The following is a 21,159-nucleotide window of genomic DNA, read 5'->3' as shown; positions in this document are numbered from 1 at the left end:
AGGTATAGATATGTACCTCAAAATGTTGTTTTGATTTTGTACCTAATTTATAACCGCGATTGATAAGATCACGCTATCGAATGTGAAATTAGGTACAACATCAAAACAACACTTTATTTTGAATTTTCTACTAGATGTAATAGATAAACTTTGACGTCGAATTAGACCTTAAAATTTCACAATATTAAAACATACTAATCGAAGTAGTTTTTTAACAAGTACATACCTGTGTTCTTCCAAGGTTTAATACGTAACGAGTAAAGATCTTGTAGATTTGAACCAGTAGAGGAAATAATAAACATATCTAAGCTTAGTTGTTTACATGCAATTCATTTGATAAAGAGGTCGGCTGACAGATTTATATATTTATATTTATCGTTTTTATTGCATGATGCATCTCTTCCTTGTTTGTGTTGAAGGATATTTTTTTATAGTTTGTTAACAACTATGTTATTGATAGGCTTCGTTAATGATGAAATTATCAAAATGTCAAATTCTGCGTAAATGACTTTGGATATCATTTTAGTGCTAAGTTTATGCATAGAACAATGAAGAAATTCTGTGTTTTTATCAAGATTGTAAGAAAGATTTTTGTTTGAAAAATGGCTGCTCATTTTGGGAAATAGTACTCACTATTTTCTTTCTAAAAAACCTCTCCTATCTTCAAAAATAAAGTTCAGCCATGCGACCGAAAAAAATCATTTCTGAATGAAAATTCCTCAGTACTCATAAAAACCTTCTTCATTTTTGTAGTCAGTTAAAAATGTAAGGGTGCGTCCACATCTGGCGAATGCGCCGCGAATGCGCAGCACGCGAGCCGATCGCGAGCTGTCCGCGAGCTGCGCGCGTGCAGTCACTGCAATAGTTCGGTGCGCCTCTTTAGCGCAACTCACGCAAGGCTCGTATAGAGCGCGCGAGCGGCGCGCGATCTGCGCGCCATCAGTTCTCGCCCTTACAGTTCCGTATATTGGCTCAGTACTATCGAAGATGGCAGACGTCGCGCGCCGCCTGCGCGCCGCTCGCGTGCGGCGCTTAGGTCGCGCGCGAACTGCGCGCGGGCGGCGCAGAAGCGGCGCACGAACAAAAATGCACGCGCGCAGCTCGCGGACAGCTCGCGATCGGCTCGCGCGCTGCGCATTCGCGGCGCATTCGCCAGATGTGGACGCACCCTAAAGCGCATACAAAGCTTGTTTGTTCAGATAATAACATGTTAAAGCTTTGATCTTTAAGAACTCGGAAGCAATCCCTACGAAGGTCGATTGTGAGACGATTACTGGCCAAGAAAACAACTGACAGCACAGAGCAAATTGTACCCTAACTCCCTACACATAAGGTACAATTTAGCTTGAGGAATCAGGTTGTATTTTTTGCCAGTTTTATTACATTGTACCAGTTTTGAACTCAGGTGCAAGTCTGGTTTCTTTACTTAGTCACGAGCACGACAATTTATTTTGAGCTTTATTTAATCGATGCTTATTGGTCGCAGTATATTTTTTATGTGCATATGACAGTAGGTAGTTGTAATGGTTAGGAAAACCAGGCATTTTAGGGACCTTTAAAGTAAACCACCTGTTTTTCACGATTTTCTTTGGCTATAACGTTTTCTAAGATAAGCTGTTTTTGCAGGAGATGAGTAGAATTTTCATAAAACTAAAAAAATATCATCATCTGCCTAGCCTTTCCCAACTGGGTCGGATTTAGCAAAAAAACTAAAGCTTAAGTTTTTTAAAACGTGTAGATTTAATTAATTGAATAAACTGCGTCTTATTGTATTATTATACAGCACTTTTTGCCCTTTAACATAATATCAGTGCTATAATTTAAAGTCCATTATGCGAACACAATGATTATATGTATTTTCCTATTGGACTTATTTTTATTGGACTCATTATGTTGACATACAATGTTATTGTGTTGTTTCGGCAATTATGGGTAACGAAGTTTTGATTATCTTGTGTTTATTATATGTATGTTTTACATATGCGTGTACGAAAACATTTATTGTACTAAACTTAAAGAGTTAGTGCGTCTTGCTACAACAATAAGACAAACAAACAAAAAATATTTTTATATAAAGAAATTACTCGACTTTTTACATAAAGAAAAACAAGTATAACTAATTAAACAAAGGCCCAATGCTATTTAAATACACGAACAGTACTACTTGCAGTCTGACCGATTTGCAACGGTTCATACGCTCTGTTAGACACGGCGTTAAAAAACCTTTATTTATTTTATTTGTTAAAATACAAGAAATCAGAAGGATAATAAAATGTAAGTTTTTATCGCAAAAAGTGCTGAAGCTTTAGACACGGCCAGCTGTGTGATTTCAGGCTTAGAAGAAAAATATTTTGCGATTGTAAATGCTGATTCGTTGACGCTCGATCAAAATCAAATAATATCTAATCACTAGGTGTTTCCCGCGATTTTACCTATGTCCAGGGGAAAGTACTTTTCATACGTAGATAAAAAGCATTCCTCGATAAATGGGCTATCTAATACTGAAAGAATTTTTCGAATCGCCTTAGTATTTCGCGAGATAAGCGCGCTCAACTGTTTAAATAGGTAAGTATAGATATTCTGCAAAGTTATTTCCCAAAAGGAGACAAGTTAAATGAAGCCCATACGTAGTTTCGAAAGCCCAAGAAAATTCCTAACATGTCACTTAAACTACTTACTCATACATTGGAAAACTTCTAAACGCTTTCGAATTTTCTGCGCGCACATTCGCAATTAACCCTTGAATGACGCGAGACCATTTAGATGCCTTGGCAATGGTCGCACAGAATAACCGGGCTACATAGCCTGTGTGGGTACGGGTTAAAGTATGGTGTCTATACTTTCTTGTTAGAATTGTGGTAGTTAAGTTACTATAAAGATTTGAAGGCAGAGTTAAAGTTATTTTTGATATTTTATAAAAAAAAGACATTAACCGCAATTACTTACATTTAGATTCAATTTTAAGATTGGATATAACTAACAAAACAAGACAATTTTTAATGTAGATTTACTGGAATATAGTGCACACCAAGAAAAAGGCGTAAAAAGTGCGTTATACAGAAAATCGTAAAACAAACCACTCATTGAATCGCATAAATTTCTATCAATATTTCTCCAGTTACCACGCCTTCCCACACAAATACTTCCACGTTGAAAAAACTTAGTATTCCCCACACTAAGTTAACGCATATGTTGTCATGTGACTAATAACTTTAAATGCATAACCTATGAATAAGTCTTTCGACATGCATGTATTGAATTGACATAAACAATGTATTTCATAACGTCGTTCTTTTAGCTACATTGTTTGACATTTTAAGAGTATACAGTTATAGAATAGGTCTTGGATTTGCTTGAATTTCACTTTTGTCTATGTAGGTCGAGGACGCACTTTTAACGTCACCTCTTGGCTATGAGACACGCTTGCTACGAACGCCATTTACAATTTAAATAAAAGAAAATTGACTGTGACTTTTCACGGGCCAATAGAAGTCTTTTGTTTTTTATTAGATATCTAAATGGCATTTTAATTTCGAAATTTGAAGTTGAAGCAGTTTTTATCAAGTCTATGTAAAAAGGTTGAATGAATCTTGCGATAAGTAGTTGCCTCAATGAATTTTGCAAGAACTCGAATCGACTGATGGAAATCCCAACATTATGTAAACCTGAAAATATTGTAATATGCACCTTATTGCTGATTATATTGTGGTTGAATTTAGCAATATCATTGTCTAGCTGACTCACGTAAAATCCGTTTCGAAACGAAGTTTTAGTGATAAATAATTTTAGAAATGACTGTAGTAATTGTGGTTTTAATCAGCTTATTAAGAGTCGCCAGATACGATAAGTTAGCTTATCAACTTAAGTACTTGGCAAGTGTTCATTGAGGAAAATAGGAACTAAAACAAAAGGGTACGTAATGTCTAAAATCGGCTTTTATTTGGGGAAAAGATAAAAGATATTTTCCACGCTTTGTTTCCTATCGAGTGTTTAGTTTATGAGATATTGATCTATTGCTAATGATTAATTTTTATCTGATTCCGTTTTCCTACATCTAATCCTTTTTCTTAGCGCATATAAAAATGATAATTATATAACTAAGAATGACATCAAGGTAGTACCTTAGTTGAGTTAACACAAAAAATATGTTTTGTTGCGAAAAACGCTTGATCTTTTAAAATACTATTTTAAATATAAATTATAATAATATTGATCTTTTAAATATAAATAATTTTAAAACAATTGTTTAAAAAATCAAGTTCAGATTAAGTAAGTAGTTTGTATACTTGTTCTAAAAATAAATATGCATACAGCATACATTGATTACTGCATAGGTTAATATATTAGTATTGCAATCAACCGGTCTTGTATTAACTAGGAAGTCAAACAACTCTTAGGTAAGTTTCCTTTGTGTGTTGTTTATGTTGTATCTTGAAGATTTTATCTTAGATTAAGTTTTACTATAGGCAGAAAGGAAGGAAAAAAACATTAATTATTAACAATTGACAAAAAAACTGACCAAATAAGCCCTTCTTCCCCTGCTATTTACTTACTCAGTTCTCCACAAAGAATATCTTTAAGATTCTAACTTGAAGCTCAATACAACAGGCATAAATGGCCAAAATAAATTTAGTATAAAAACCAATTTGAGACTCATCAAAAGAAAACCTAAAAAAGTAAATATCATTTCACAATTTCAACTTAAAAATCTATTAAGCGGTTGGTAAATGACTGAACGCCATTTTCCAAGAAAGGTTCGCGTCTCGACAGACTTTGGAATCAAATCACGGCTGAATCATAGTGTTGCGAAAGTAGGAGGAAAAAAGTTGTCGATGTTTCCAAACGCATTTTTTGGCAAACCGTTGTGAAATTATTTCGTGAGTCAAGCTGAGATAATTGTTATGGTTTGGGTTTAAACGGTAGTAGGTTTTTGTGGATCTTTAGTGGTTATGTTGTTTTTAAAAATAAAGTAACACAGTTTTTCTGTGTTACTTTAGATAAATATGTAGATAGGTAGATTAATTTAGTAAATAAATTATGAACTTATTTCAATTACCGGTTCTATATGTATGTACCTACTCACTACTATTTGATAAGTATAAGTCAGAATTACAAAAACACTCATTAGAATAGGTACACGTGACATAGCCTAGAGATATATTAAATTAATCACTGCAATCCTTATTTTAATAATAACCTATATTAAAATAAAAAAGGCGTAATTAATCTGACAGCTTAATCATTTATTGACATTATAATTATAAACTTTTTATAGCTAGAATTAAAATAAAAGAATTATTTTGACATGGTTCTATAACTTGTTGAAAAAGTTATCAGTTATCACCTTTTCAAAGTCACGTATGACATTCAAAGGGCGGCCATATTGGCTTTATTAACACTACTTTATTCGGGGCGTGTATGTGATAATTTGTAGTTCATGGAAATTTGCATAGTCCGTTATTTGTATTGTCCGGTTAAACTAACTGAAAAAATTGCGGAAAATTGAAAATTATAGAAATAAGCAAGCAAAAAATTACATACAGTCTTTACGTCCTTTTAAAATTGATCAAGGAAGGTAAAATTACATAACAGTCGGTATTAATATACCTACCATTGTTCTTAAGCACACTAGAGTCATACATATTTATGAAACATAATAACACATAGTTATTAGATAGAGTCGCACGTTTGTTACCATGCTTGTAGATTCAAGAAATATATAAATAAATGTCAACTTTACAATTAAAATAGATTTGTACTATAAATAAAACAAAAAGCATAAAATCACCAAACATGTACGAGCTAAAGCACAACAAAGAAAATCGTGCACAAATCAAATTTATCGATACGAATAATCGAGTAGGCGGCGAGTACCGATTTTATGGATCGAATGCGCTCGCGCCGCCCAATCGCAGCGGTGAAAGGGAAACTTGTTTTGCGTCACAGGCTGTATAATGTTACGTTTGTGTGTACGACCTTGTTTTACATGTAATTATTACGCATAATTGTGACCACTGTTTGTAGGTATGATAAGCCTGAGTACTTTTTCGAACAAAGCCGTTATTAACTCGTTAAGACTTAATTGATATGAGCTTTTGTATTAAAAGTTCACTTATTAAGCCTTAAAACCTTTTGTAAATAATTAAATATCCAGCCAATTGAACGTGAATATTGTGTATTTTAAAACAGTTTGACAGTAAGCTCTTGCATGCGTCTAACGCCATCTGTTGACGAACGCCAGAACTTCTACGTAGCGAAGCTTTCGTGAATCGATCATCGATATTTTGGTTGACCTTTTGATAACCTCAATAACTTTACCGTGTCAAATTGTTCATGTTGCATGTTATATTTTGTATTTGGAACCAGTTTTTAATAATAAAACAAAAGATTATGATTAGTTTCGCGCACGTGGTTCGAAATGAAATATGGTTTACGTTCAGCCATTTTGAATTCAAATTTGTTTTTTGTTTTGAATAATTCAATCATGGCTGTGACTAAAGGTTAAACGGTGGACGTTTTAGTATTCTTTTTTATAAATATATAGGTAAGATTTCGATAAACCATAGTGCAAAAATGTTAAAGTAATCAAAAACATAACCTCAAATTTTATTTAACAAATAATTATTTCAATATAATCCCCTTGTTTTCCAAGGCTTCAACCTAGCAACAAACAAAACATAAGTAATGCAATAATCGTAAGATCAAATCCGCCATTTTGTAAGTGGCGGGGAAAACCTGAGACCTTGAGAACTGGTTCCACTCACTCGCCGCGCAAACATTTCATGCTAGCGTACATTTTGACGATACTCTATACGTATATGTACCTAAAATATATATATGTGTGTATCTGTGTATAGGTGTGCATTTCAGTAGTATTTATATATGTATGTAGTAGTACTACTATAAGTATGAGTGTGGGTAAATGTTTTAGTGAGTGTGTGTGTGAGGGTATATAGGTGTGAATTTCAGTAGTACCTATTTATGAACATATGTATGTAGTGGTATGCTAGTCATCTCGTTTTCTGTAAGGGTGAACCGCATTCCGATGGTTTGTTTATGGAAATGTGTGTGAAAAGTAGTTTGATTTTGAATTATGTATGGAATGACTTGTCAATTATTTTAAAGTTGGATATTTTAAAATGATGAATATTTTAAACTTCTTTGATACATGTTTTCTAAATTGCAAAGATAAACTCAAACATATTTTAAGTATCTTTTTACATTCTCTTTTGCTCGCCAGTGCATTCTTTTCATGCACCTGTTTACATAAGTAATTATAAATAAAAATCTTAATTACTTAAGTGTTCTTATGTTTAAGATAATACCTATTATGTAAGTTAGGGCATGCAATTCCGGTAAAATAAAATTTACCGGTAAAAATTCGGTAATAAAAATATTTTTACCGGTAAACCGGTAAAACGGTAATTTTTGTATTTTTTTAAAATGTGATATTATAACCATAACGTTGGGTAGTCTAAAAGCAAAAAAAAAAAAAAAAGTACAAGGTTTAAGGTGGTAAATATTTTTTGTGGCCGTAACAAAAAAACATGTCAGTACCATCCGTATGCGATGTCGCCGACAAAATGCAAGAGAAACGGCTGCGATGGTACGGACATGTAAAAAAGAGACCAACTGAATACATCGCCAATGTTATGTACTCAATCTCGATATACCCGGTCAAAGTGTTGGTTGAATGTCGTAATGAATGTCATGAAAATCTACGAACTCGAAGAGGAAGATGTCCAGGGTAGAGCGAAGTGGAAGAAGAAGATACGGAAAGCGGACCCTGTCACAAGACGGGATAAACGCTAAGAATTACCGTGAAAAAAAAAATATTTCTTTCATTGAAGTGAAAGACCTTTTTTATGGTACATCGTAGGCATTTTATGGACCAGGGTCGCGGTAACTCTTTCGAAAAATCCCGCAGCCCCAGCAGGCATTGGCCTTGCTGGGCCCCGCTGTGTTTGCTGATATCTCCTTGAGGAGCGCGTGGAACAACGCGCGCCGCCGGTCGGGTCTGCTGTCTATGCAGACGGAGGAACAATGAGCCACCCGAACTCACCGCCCAAAGACCGACGCCTGCGGTGGCCGGGAGTCGTCTCTCGATACTCGGCGCCCGTGGTGTCTTCATGTTCCACTACAGCGGCTGAGATGAGTGGTGCGAACTCGCAGTTGCTCCGCCGTCTCCTTCTCGAGCATGACTGCTTCGCAGAAGGAGGCGACGGCTTCCCATTCACTCCGGACCATGGCTTGAACCAGGACCGGACGCGAGAGGTTCCGCGCCTATTGCCTCGACGACGACACGTTACCCTTGGGCGTTACTCTTCCCAGGCAGTGCACACCTGGACTGTGTGCTCCACCTTGTCCTCAGAGCTGTCCGCATGGTGGTGAAGTAAAAGCCCTTGCTCTGTAAGGTCACAGAGTAGGTAAAATAAGCGTAACCTACATTTTTACCTAATATGAGCTGACAGGAAAATCAGAATAACCGAATGAATAAAATTTGTTTAGATATTATAAATTAAGATGAGAAAGAATATTTGTTTCTAACCTAGAGATAGTTAAGGAGCCACATAAGTTTACTTTCCTAAAAAACAGCAACTTTAACACTTACAATATGTAATGTATGCAATATTACATTATGTTCAGGCTACATAATGAAGATTTGACGTCAAATGAACAATTGCTATATTTTATCAGGAAAAAGTAAAAACCGGTAAATTACCGGTTACATATTATTTTTACCGGTAATTTAAAAATCACGAAAATGGGCGGTTTTACCGGTAAAACCGAAACCGGTAAACCGGTATTGCATGCCCTAATGTAAGTGTCTGATTAGTAATTTTATACTTAGCAAACTTTCGACAGAGTGCTTGGCAATTACTTACTAATTACTGAAAAATAATTTTGTTCATGAACCAGATAACAGTTTTTAATTTATTTTATAGTAATAATTTTCTCACAATTTTCATAAAAAGAAAGTCTTGGTTTTATGATTTTATTGCCCCGTTATCAAATGACAACGTTGACCATATTCTGTAATACAATAAAGACGAGATATTTTTTGTTTCTTACTACTGATCAGATTTGATGAGGCTATACTATCCCTGAGTATAGTTCGGCCATTCAGAGAATGCGTTCCTGACACGTCGCGATTGAACTGACGACGTAACTACATTCATTGATTATTGATATAATAATGTTGTTTTAATGCTCCTCAATTGTTAAAACGGTAAACAACCAGCAAAAATATTTTTATCGTAACTGCAACGCCATTGCAAAGTTACGTCGTCAGTTCAATCGCGACGTGTCAGGAACGCATTCTCTGAATGGCCGAACTATAATAAAGGCTATATTTTATCCCGATACATGCAGTAGTTTCTCACGGGACGCGAGTGAATCCACGGGAAACTACTAGTATCTCATAAATAGCGCATCAAATTAACTTGATAGCTGCCTTACAGTCATGATAACGCGACCCCCTGTCAGATTTGATGACACACACATTCTACATATTATAGTAAAGATAAAAAGTATCGGGGTGTACGTACGTGACCTGCAACACTTAGCGAGTATCATCTAAAAAATCTGTGTCAAAAACATGACGGTTTCGACGAATTTACACTTGATTAAGTCAACAAACTTTATGTGTATTTTACATTTTGTGATAATAGGAAGGTGCAAGATAGTCATTTTGTCGAGTACAAAATGCGGTAAGAAATTTTTTATGAAAAGGTTAGATGCATTGAAATACTATTTAAAGGAAAAAATTAGCATATTATTGACAACGTTTAAAAATTATTAAGTCTTTCAAAATCCATTAAAAGTAGCGCTGAGAAAAAATATAACTAACTAGCCGTTTTCCCGTGGTTTCACCCGCGTCCCGTGAGAGCTACTGCCCGCACCGGGATAAAATATAGCCTATGTTACTCGCAGATAATATAGCTTTCTAATGGTGAAAGAATATTTAAAATCGGTCCAGTAGTTTTTGAGTTTATCCATTACAACCAAACAAACAAACAAAGTTTTCCTCTTTATAATATTAGTATAGATATCAAAAGTACCTAATTAAATTCTTCGTCTCTAGATAAAATGTTAACTTCGAAATGATACTTAACACCATGGAAAATTAAAAAAGGTTCCACTCATCAACTAACCGTACGTGACATCTGAAACGTTTGCACAATCTTATTAAGTTTAATTATTATACAAATCACCATTAGGGATTTCTGTGTTCTAAATACAGAACAAATGCGTATACTATTAATTTTATACGTGACTGCATTGCCCTATTATACGTTATTGAGATTATCTCATCAATTTTTCCTGTCAAAGTACATGCCTGATAAGGTTTAAAGTATACCAATATTTTTAGTCGTGATTTCATCTCTTTAGATAAGAAAAACAGATTTAACCAAAATGTCTGCAGACAAAGTATATCTTGTGAGATAATATACCAGCCCTATCAAAAGGGAAAATAAGCCTTAGGAGGTCTGTTACAAGTTAGAACATTCTGTGTGAATTTTACTCTAGGCTGCTGCCAAGACATAAAGGCTTTAGTCACTACTTTATCATTCCATCTAGGTGTCAGATTTTTACTTACAAAAACCCACCCTTGTTTCTTCTGGAGCCCTTTGCGCGCAAGGACTATGGTAAATCTTTTATTAAGATATTCCCTTTATTCGTCTATGTCATAATAGATCAAACTTAGTACCTTCTCACCTCGTGACACTACAAGTATATGGTACCCAGTATCCGTAACACCAGACCATTAAAACCCGCGACTCGTGCAGTTGCTAATGAACTCACGATTGATTCCTCAAAGCCAAGCGGATCCTGCCTCTAAGCCGGGAAAACTATGTGGTCAAGGTAACCTCAAAGATTTATACTCTATGAATGACAATAAAATATCGGACGGATTACACAATGGGCTGTTGTTTAAATTAAATCTATTTATAGGTGTGTTAATGTTTAGTGTTTGGTGGAGTTTAGAGTTGATGTTCGGGTAATAAAGTTTTGTAGGTACTGTGGAATTGATTTGGAATGTTTATTTTCAAGAAAAGTGTTAAGAAATGGTTAGTAAAATTACTAAAAGTTTTCTTCATATTGAGGTAATATGTCGGCTTAATAAATATTAATAAATATTTTACTTCACCGCCTAAAATATAAACATTAGTTTGATTATGCCCATTGATTGAAAGATTTAGCTACTAATAATCAGTTGATACCAAGAGCCCATTATTGCTAAGATTATAACGAGTATGTAAAAGCATAAAACTTATGATAATACGAATATTAATAAATATCGAATATTATTAATGATATTAACGAATATTAATGAATATCAGCCAAATCATTATCAGTATATTATAATCAGTCAAATAACACGCCCTAAGCATTAATTTTACACTCCCACCTGTGTTTAATTTCATACTGATTTCTAAACAAACAGCGATTAAGTCCATACATATTAGGTTTATTTGCTCGGTGTCAGTTAAACCTGCACTTAAACTGTGTTAGTTAACTGTCTGAACTGCCCAGTTATTAAAACTTAATAAAAATTATACATTTATTAATAACACCTGAGAATAATTTTGTATTGATCAAATAAAAACAATATGCTAACTTTTAATTTTAGATTTTAATTAAAAAGTGATTCTGTTCTTAGTAAACGAGTTATGTGTTTGTTCAATATCCTAAAATGGTACCCATTACTTTAAATCATTTTCAAAATCATTAGGCATTCAATTAATGACTCACTTATAATTTAGCAACAGATAAATAGTTTAGCCGATGATAAAAAGATAGGTTCGGTTTCACAAATGTCACCATTATTCAGCAAGAGCAAGATAATAAAATAGATAAAAATCTAATATCTATGTCAACTCTTCAAAATCAAAGCAGATAAATAAGTTTTATTTCTTGACATTAACAAGTTCACGGGAACCAAAAAAAATGGTGTTTTAATCAGATAAAAAATAAAATAATACCTAGTTACATTAAAATTTTTTTTTTCCTCCAAAGGCTCCTATTATGAAAAACTTGCACTATCTTATCAAAAAAAGACCTTTGCTCCTTACGATAAAATGGCCCGATAAAACAATATATTTATCGAGTGTAAAATGATAAAATGTTAAAAAGAATTACGTCTTTCCACGTAGACAGTCGCGGCCCTCGATCGGAATAAGCCATTCATAAAATACTGATTAAATAAAATAAAATGTAAATATATTTATTGTATAAATGTAATCAAAACGATAAAAAATAAAATCAGTTATTTGAATAAAAATCTGTGATTTTTATATTGGTGGAAAAACTATTTTTAGTTTAAGTTTTTACGGACATTTTTGCGGTATTTTTGGAAAAAAAGAATGGTGTCTGTTTGGGATCAATACTGGCGAAACTACGGAGGACATTATTTTGTGGCTGAGAACTATCAGGTAATTAAGAAGATTATTATCTTATAAATTTTTTGATAAAAAATAATTTCGCCGTTAAGATTGTCAGACACATGTATGAATGTACTTTTTTCATGTAATTTAACCAATATGCTCTTTTTAAATAATTTTTTTTCTTCTAAAAATATTGTGATTTTTTGTTAATTATTTTCTTTATTAATATGTCACCCATACACTAGACACTCAACAATGATGACACAGGGTGACATCATTACGATTACCAATTACGTAATCATGGATTTTCTCTCCATTTTAGTCACTTCGAAATGTGCAACAATTTGGTGGTTGTAAAGCCTTTTAGTATTAGCTATTAATGTGTATTTTATAACATTTTAATTAGTATTTTTATGCATCGTGTTTTAAAATAATTTTGTTTCTTGTGTTAATAATTACCTATATAATTGTAGAATAATTATATAGGATTTTTTTTTCAATTAATGTAAATATTTTGTGAATAAAAATTATATAGGATAATTTAATTATAAAGCAAGATTTTAGGATAAATGATGATACCTTTGTATACCTATTAATTATTTTTTGTTAACTTTGTTAGTTATATTTATAATAGGTAATTTGAATTAGTGTACCGACTTGTTAAAATTAATTGGAATAAATAATATTTATTTCTCTGCTTATTTTTTAGTTAGAGAAAAATTACCTATTTTTAAATTTTACATCACTTGACATCGTATGATAAATGGTATTTACACTTGCCCCACCCACTCATACAAAGTAGCAATTCAATTCAGGTATGTTTACACACAAAATACTCAATGTAATATTTTGCACACGACATGTTAAGCGTGGGTGCTTTATGAATGGGTTTTCGCAGTGTCATAAAACAACAACAATGACTTAACCAGCCGGCATTCCCCCTTACATAACTACTGGCTAAAAATAGATTCGCGAATCACTTAAGGTATTGTTTATACTTGATAAACAGTTACCTTTTCTGTTAATTAGTTTTCGTGTAAAAAATGTCGAAGAATAACTACTGGTCAGTTTGGAAAAAAAATACCATTGTCAGCTTCCGCATCTAATAGTACATAGTGTAACAGGACATCTTAGGTACTTTATGAAAATAAGTAGCTATTATAAAAATAGAGACTTACCTACTACAACTTTCTTTTTGCATAAAAATTCACGCAGAAAAAAGTACAACCCGTTGATGTCTTTCATACTGCAATTCAGTCATTCATTGGACGATTACATACAGTATAATAATCACTGCGATATTTCATAGGTAATCGTAATGATAATTATGAATTAAATTGAATTCAGACCGTGCGACCAAAATGTGTATTTGAATTCACACGTGTAAGAATTAACGTGTGCGTGTGTGTGTGAGTACAATACGTACACGCCTTCTTTGTCTGTAATCAAGTATTATTACTGAATGAATGAAGTGCGGAAGGTGGTTTTATGACGTCACTCACGATCACTTAGATCACGACTCATTTACCCATATCAATGAGGGTGGGTTAACCCCTGTTATATTAATATTTATGTAATCATAACTGTCATGGCAATCGAGATATAGGTGATTTGATTACCATAATATTATATCATAGTACCTTCACATACATTCCGCTGTTATAATTATCTTGCAGACTCTGAATAGTGCATTATTAATGTTGACATTACCATAAATTATAATCTATAAAAAAAATATCGTTAAAATACCCATGAATAATGATTCAAATTTATCATGAAACGCCCATTATTATTTGAACTTAACAATAATCTAAATATTTAAATAACTGCAGATAAGATTGACCAAGTTAAACATTTTTTGGGTCACAGCCGACGCTGATAACTTGTTAACAATCCCAAATGTTATTAATAAACAAAATTTCTTGCATTATCACGTCAACGGCATAAAGTTTACGGAAAATTTTGTCGAACATTCAAATTAGACCAGATACAGGATATCAAATTAACGAAACACAATGGAATCGAACAGTAACCAAATCACTTTTTAATTTCGTCTTTCGTTTCGATTCTCAAAAACGTCATAGAAACTATAATTAATTGTGTTATGACGTTGTACGACGCTGTTCTGATGTGAAGTATTTTGTTATATTAGTTTAGTGGCGGCGTACTTCCCGTAGTGACGTAGCCACTCATTGAGGCAAAGCCTTCGTGCGCGGGCGCAGCGCTCAGTGGCTGTGTGATCTATCCGCCGTACACACGCACTCATGTTGCCAAAAAAAAACCGGGAGTATATTTAAAATAGAGTAGTGTAATAAAAAAACTGTGGCGGGAAATTTGAATCGACGTACCAAGGAGTTCGCCGGCCGGCATTATAACCTCTTCGCAATGGATGCGACGCAAGCGCAGCTCTGTTCGGATATTTGACTGTGTGAGTGCTTTTAGAGGTACATTCGTACATTCAGTGAGTGGGGCTCCTAGAGGAACCAAGTGAGTGAGACTCTTACACGGATCTCTGAATTTTTTAGCTTACCTGATATTGTTATTGTTTACGAAAAGGTACCTTTGAGTTATGTAACACGTTGCAGTATCAATTTTGAGGTTATGAAGTAACGGAATCAAAACAAAAAGTAGTGTCAAGGAACTGAAAGCCGGTCACATTCTATAGATATGTTTGGTCATAGATGCGTAGTTTGTGTATAGGTTATATACTTATTATTTTATTATTACTTGGAAGACAAACAATCGTGTATTAAAGTTTATAATTGAAATCGGATTTGGTGTTTATTGAACTTCGTTTAAGGCATGACGATAATCTTTACAAAAACAATTATAACTTTAGTTTTGGCTATAAAACTTATTCTTAATCGAGAGACAAATAAATTGATTCCCACAGCCTAAACAATTCACATCCTCTTGGGTCTAATAAAATTCGTTAGTCAACGATAAATAAAACACTTTGACATCCGTTTGCGATAAACTAACGTTTGGGGAAATCCGATCGTATTTTGTCTAGTTTAAAATAGAATTCTAGACTGACATGTTTTCTTTGGAGTTCATAAAAAACTGAGTATGTATAATAACGATTCTTTGATTCCTTATACGGTGTTGCACCGGTATTTATGTTATATAATACTTCTAGTTTTACTGTTTTACTGTATGTGAAAATGAGTTTTGATTCAGTTTGTAGGTTTGTCATGCAATAGCCAATAAATAAAGTGTTGTATTGAAATACATAGGAACCTGAAAATGGTGTGGTCATGTAATATAGTATACTTTAACGATGAAATACTTTAGGTCAGCTCTTAGACAGTTATCTAGTTATTTGGGATCCCCAGACTCCTAAATCAGTCATGCAGGCTTCTTCCTTGCATTAAAAAAATAAAAACAAATATTCGAATGGAAGGGATGACCGCGTAGGCTGCTACGAAATATCTCGTAGCAAAATCGTAGCGATAACTTTTGGGTTCCTTGAACTCATATTAGTGGCTACGGAAAAATATTTGAACTTTCAATATTGACCCTTACTGTTACTAATTTTAAGGTTGATAGTTGCAAGTCAAGTGTACATAAATAGGTGTTAAACCTAATGGGGTATTCCAACGGCATGTAAGTCAAGTAATGGGCAATTTAACATTATCTCACACAGACAATCTTATTCAACTAGTCTGATGTTATTTTATTACACAATGGTAAAAACACTGGTGTGAATAGAACCTCTTTTAACACGTATAGGTAACTTAATTCTACCTTTATTCTTGGCAGTACACGGTTTTCCTACATATCAGTATAAACACAGCATGCTCTACCTTATCAAACATTTTAGAACTTCAATCTTTAAATGTTTTTTTTATTTATTAAGTAAAATGAGAAAAAATCTTCTAGCTATTTTGACCTCAGAATTTTATATTTTCGTAAACATAAGACAAAACTATCGACATAAAAGTTACAAACCATACATTCTATTCATCGAATACTTTTCCAAAGATATATCACTGTTTATAAACAAGAAGAGTTATTGGCTATAACAGTTTGTTTCTTGTTTAATACAACTGCAATAACAAAGTGAGAAAACTTTCCTGTAACAGATGGTAGTCTGCTTTGTGCCACTTCTAGCTTAGCAACAGATCTGTGGTAAATAAGACTGTAGACTAATTTTTATTTCATTCAAGATGTTTTTGTTTAAAATACACATTTTACGTATTTGTTTTGAGATAGTCTTGTCTAAAATATCTGCACCTGGTTTTATATCTTAAAAAGTTTACCACTATATCTATAGGTAGCATCAATGATATCATCATATGGTATATCTTCAGCTATTAACAAAATGCCTTTCAATTTTAATACCACTCTATCGTTAAATTATCTATGATTACTTGCCTGCCTTATCACCTACTCTACCTAACTTACACGTGTATCGTACGAAAATTGAATAAACTACCAATTTTAGAATCTACCGAAAAAAAAACATTTAAAATAGTTTCAATTCGTATGCAGCACAGAAGCATTTTTTATGGCTACAAATGGTGAGCGAACTTTGGGAAACCCAAGGTCTGAAGTGTATCATGGTCTAGTATAGTCACGCTTGATCTCGACGCTGATTGGTCGACAATGTAATGACGTCAATGCATTTTGTCGGCCATTTTTTGCGAAAACGGAACACACACTTCCTATAGGTTTTGCGATTGTTATTAAAGAGGTTGGCTATTGTTGTTTTTAAATAGTTTATAGGTTACATTTTGACGTAATAGATACAGTTTAAAAATAGAACTTTATAATAAAGCCTTAGGCTTATTATTTTTCAATTTTAATACACTAGCAACTTCAATCAATAGTTAGTATTCTCGCAATCAATGCACTCAAAATTTCAATCAATATTTGATAATAAAAAATGCTTCAATCTAGGCTCTTTAATATGCAAAAGAAACTTTGATGGACTAACGGACTTCATAATAATATTTTTCTTAATGTTTTGTTTATACAGCACACTCATATAATGTTTCATTGTGAGCTAAAACCGAGGGTCATTGGCTTTATTTTCTGCCTACTCTATCTTGCCATAGCAACAATCGCTTGATTGTTTATTTATAAAGAAATAGTCGCTTTGTTAGAACATGCTCTATATTTAGGTAATCTTTTGAGACTAAACAATTGTCTTTACTGGTAATATATCGTGGATAAATAAATACGCCATTAGCGTGTTTAATTTAAAAGATAATCGAGTTTGTATAAACCTAGTCAGCATGCATACAAATTTACCTATATGCATGTTGTGTCATTCTAAAACAGAATAATCCATATTTTACAACATATTAATAAGAAACTATACGTACACATCGGGTTATCCTGCATTGTTATAACTGCTCTTAATTTATTCAAGTAATACAAACTAGAAATACCAGAAATGCCGCTAATTATGACAAATGCTTCGCCATAAAGTGTGTAAAAACTGTAAAATCCCATATCCGTCTGAATATTTCTTAGTAAATAATAATAGATTATGATCTATTTATAATCAGTGGTTTCAATCTTCGGAAGTACGGATATACGTCTAGTCGGATACTTACTATTGACGCACAGAAGTGACTTGCATTTAGGCATTTTTTGTGCGGTCACAAATTCATGATTTACTCATTAGTGTTTGACAAGTTGAATTGAAGCGAAATAAATTATTTAATTCATCGATTGATCGACTTTATATTTAAGTCGTTACTGTATTATTGTAGCTAAGTTTATATAATATTTGAGTAAAAGTTTGCAATTTTTTGTTGATGAACAGATGTCTAAAGTGTCTCCAAATTAAGCTATAAATAATATCAAATCTTGCAGCTGTGAAGACGAAATATTTGACATAAATTAACATTTAGTTACAACTGATTTCACACATAATTTAACATGACATAAATAAATTAGAACGATTTTTTATATCTAATCTGTAACATTATACGGCCATATTTTTCTATTGTTCATGATATTGAATGTATCGCGTAGTATCTAAGCTATTAGTTGGTAATGTAATATATTACAATACATAAAGATTACACTGGTCAACAAATTAAAATATTTTTTTTGGTGCAAAGGTGAAATATACAATTTCTTGTAGAATATTTGACACGTAATCGGAGTCCAGAACATAAAGTTGCACTAGCACGTAGGGATTTAGAGATATACCCCTCCTAAAGTACCAAAAACGCGTTTTTTTATGAAATTTGATGTAATTTTTTGGGGACAGAAGAATTATATAGGAATTTCTAACTAAAGCATCATATAGTACTACTTTCCCCGCATTAACCCCATTTTAATTTATATTTTTGCGAGTTTTATTTCCTAATATATACCATTTTATAACTAAAGTGGAGCTTTTTCATACTAACAGGCCAAATAAAATGTAGGGAAGATCGAACTATCGTAGCTGTATACATATTTCATGAAAATTTAAACTCTTAGCGTTCGAAATAAAAATGAAATTTAATCGGGAAGAGTAGTACTATATAATGCTATAGATAGAAACTAAAAAACAATTTTGCTGTCTTTCAAAAAAATCGTCAAATATCGTTAAAAAACGCGTTTTTGGTACTTTAGGAGGGGTATATCTCTAAATCCTTACGTGCTAGTGCAACTTTATGTTCTGGACTTCGATTACGTATCAAATAATCTATAAGAAATAATATATTTCACCTTTGCACCAAAAATGCTGTTGACCAGTGTTATTTACGTCATTAAATTGCAATCAACGATCACGTGGACTTATATGTATTCATTAATAAGTGATTTCATACCTATTAATGAGCTAAAAATTACTTTCATAAAAAGTTAGGAGTACTTAAAATAAAAGCCGGTTTAAAATTAATATGCAAAATTAATAAACAAACAAAATTAACAATTGTCAAGGGTCACATATTTTAGTACACGTCATATCTCAAATATTTGCTATAGACAATATATTGACATAATAAATATTTTAATGAGATATACCTATGTCTATTAAAATAAATTCCCAGACACTTCCGCGTGTTAGCTACTACTTATAGACTATGCGTGACCACATGCAATGTTAAGATTAACATACGAAATTAAATATGTAAATAAAACATTAAAAAAATATTGTATCGTACCTATTTTTTCTTCATAAATTGTTCTGTACCAATAAACATGTCTCTGACTACTACATTTATAAAATTACTCGTATTTTTTTGTTATTTCAATATTGTAGATATCAACAACATTTTTTTTTAAATCAGCAGGTGAAAATAAATAAATACAAATTAAATTAACATACGGTTTTCCCCAGAAAACTCATTAACAGTCTGATACCAAAAAGGTTTCAACCTTAAAAGCCGTTTTTAATATCAAAACAATTAAATAATAATAATTCCTAATCACTTCTTCTCGTAGATAATGACATCATCACCCTCTAGTAACAAACTCATAACCATATAATTAGTGACTTATATACAATCATGATAATATAAAACAGATTTGAATACTTTTATGATAACATCACGAAATTAAGGCAAAAATTAATGAGAGTGATTAAAATAAAATCAACTGACACGAGTAAGAAATAAACCTCAAAAAAAAAAAAAAACTAAAATGACCCTTATTTCGAAAACCATAAAGTTTATTTTCAACCACACTCAACTCACGTAGAAGACATAAAATGTCTGAAGGCAGCGTCACATTCTATTCAAAACAAGAATAGTATTTTCTCTATCACGACAAAACAAGTATTCTATGATTACGAACATTCAAATGAAAACAATACCAATCAATACAAAGAACAATGATAACCAGTCAACACGTGGGAAATAATGTAAATGTACCGACAATTGTTAGAAAAACTGAAAAAAAAGTAGAAAAATAAAGCTAGATGTTGATTATCTGGCTAGACCGGTTCGGTACAAGAGAATTTCGCAAAGAAAATGCAATTCTGCGCAGTTGTGTGTCAAGTGTGCATACGATGGGGCTGTCGTTACTTAGAGTAAGATTTATTGACCTTATTACTTCTACTAGTAGTGGCTGTTTCTTGTGGTTTTACCCGTATTCTGAGGGGACTTCTTGCCGTAGGAGGATAAAATACCTATAGCCTTTGTCACCCGGGGGTTGACTAGCTTCTCTACAGTACATACATTTTTCTAATTGCTTGTAGTTCGTAGCTTTTATGGACAAAAAAGTTAAGCATACTCACAAATAATGAGTAAATTCCCCCTTAAATAATTGCCTTATTTCTCCGAACCGAGATGTTGAACCAACAATATTTTTTACTTAATCCAGTCTTAACAGCTGTTAAAATACCTCATAAAAATGTTTTTCCCGCGATCTCCGTACATAAGCTTCAATAAATTTTTTGATCACTTCATAACTCGTGTTATTAGCAAACCATTTACATATATTTGCATAATTTTTTCTCCTACTTGTACGATTTCTTCGAATCGGAAACATATTGGTGATAAAAAATACTTTATCTACTTCTTAAAATATAAATTACTTAATATAATCTAATCCTATTTACTTATTATCACATCACCTGACCGTTGGTATTTTTTAAATACATTTTTGAGTTTTACTTCCAGTCACGACTATATATAGAGATCTTTGACGTAATGGATAGATAAACATACAGTTTGGAAATATATGATAGACATATGGAAGATGTTTAGATGTCGACAGATGACGTTAGCGAACAATGACCTACCGAGCTACAAGAACTTGAAAATATTTTTTTGTTTTGTTGGGGATAGGCCAGAAGATAGAGCGTCGTACAATTTCAAGT

General features: G+C 32.7%; 1 protein-coding gene across 7 annotated transcripts in view; it reads left to right on the top strand.

Annotated features, from left to right (window-relative positions):
• Positions 1-21,159, top strand: part of LOC124632846 (DNA-binding protein D-ETS-4-like) — a 40,885-nt gene that overhangs the window by 5,294 nt on the left and 14,432 nt on the right. For 2 of the 7 annotated variants that reach the window (XM_047167835.1, XM_047167831.1), the window contains exon 1: positions 12,102-12,437. The exons of 2 other annotated variants lie outside the window; for them this stretch is intronic. In XM_047167835.1, the coding sequence (XP_047023791.1) occupies positions 12,369-12,437 (69 nt within the window). In that variant the 5' untranslated portion in view covers positions 12,102-12,368. Of the gene's footprint in view, positions 1-12,101; positions 12,438-14,537; positions 14,818-14,855; positions 14,877-21,159 lie in introns of those variants that run through there. 3 more of the 7 variants (XM_047167833.1, XM_047167838.1, XM_047167836.1) reach the window with 3 other exon arrangements.

The sequence above is a fragment of the Helicoverpa zea genome, chromosome 8, assembly GCF_022581195.2.
Source record: "Helicoverpa zea isolate HzStark_Cry1AcR chromosome 8, ilHelZeax1.1, whole genome shotgun sequence".
In the NCBI taxonomy this organism is placed as follows: domain Eukaryota; kingdom Metazoa; phylum Arthropoda; class Insecta; order Lepidoptera; family Noctuidae; genus Helicoverpa; species Helicoverpa zea.
This window is presented reverse-complemented; position numbering and strand designations above follow the sequence as displayed.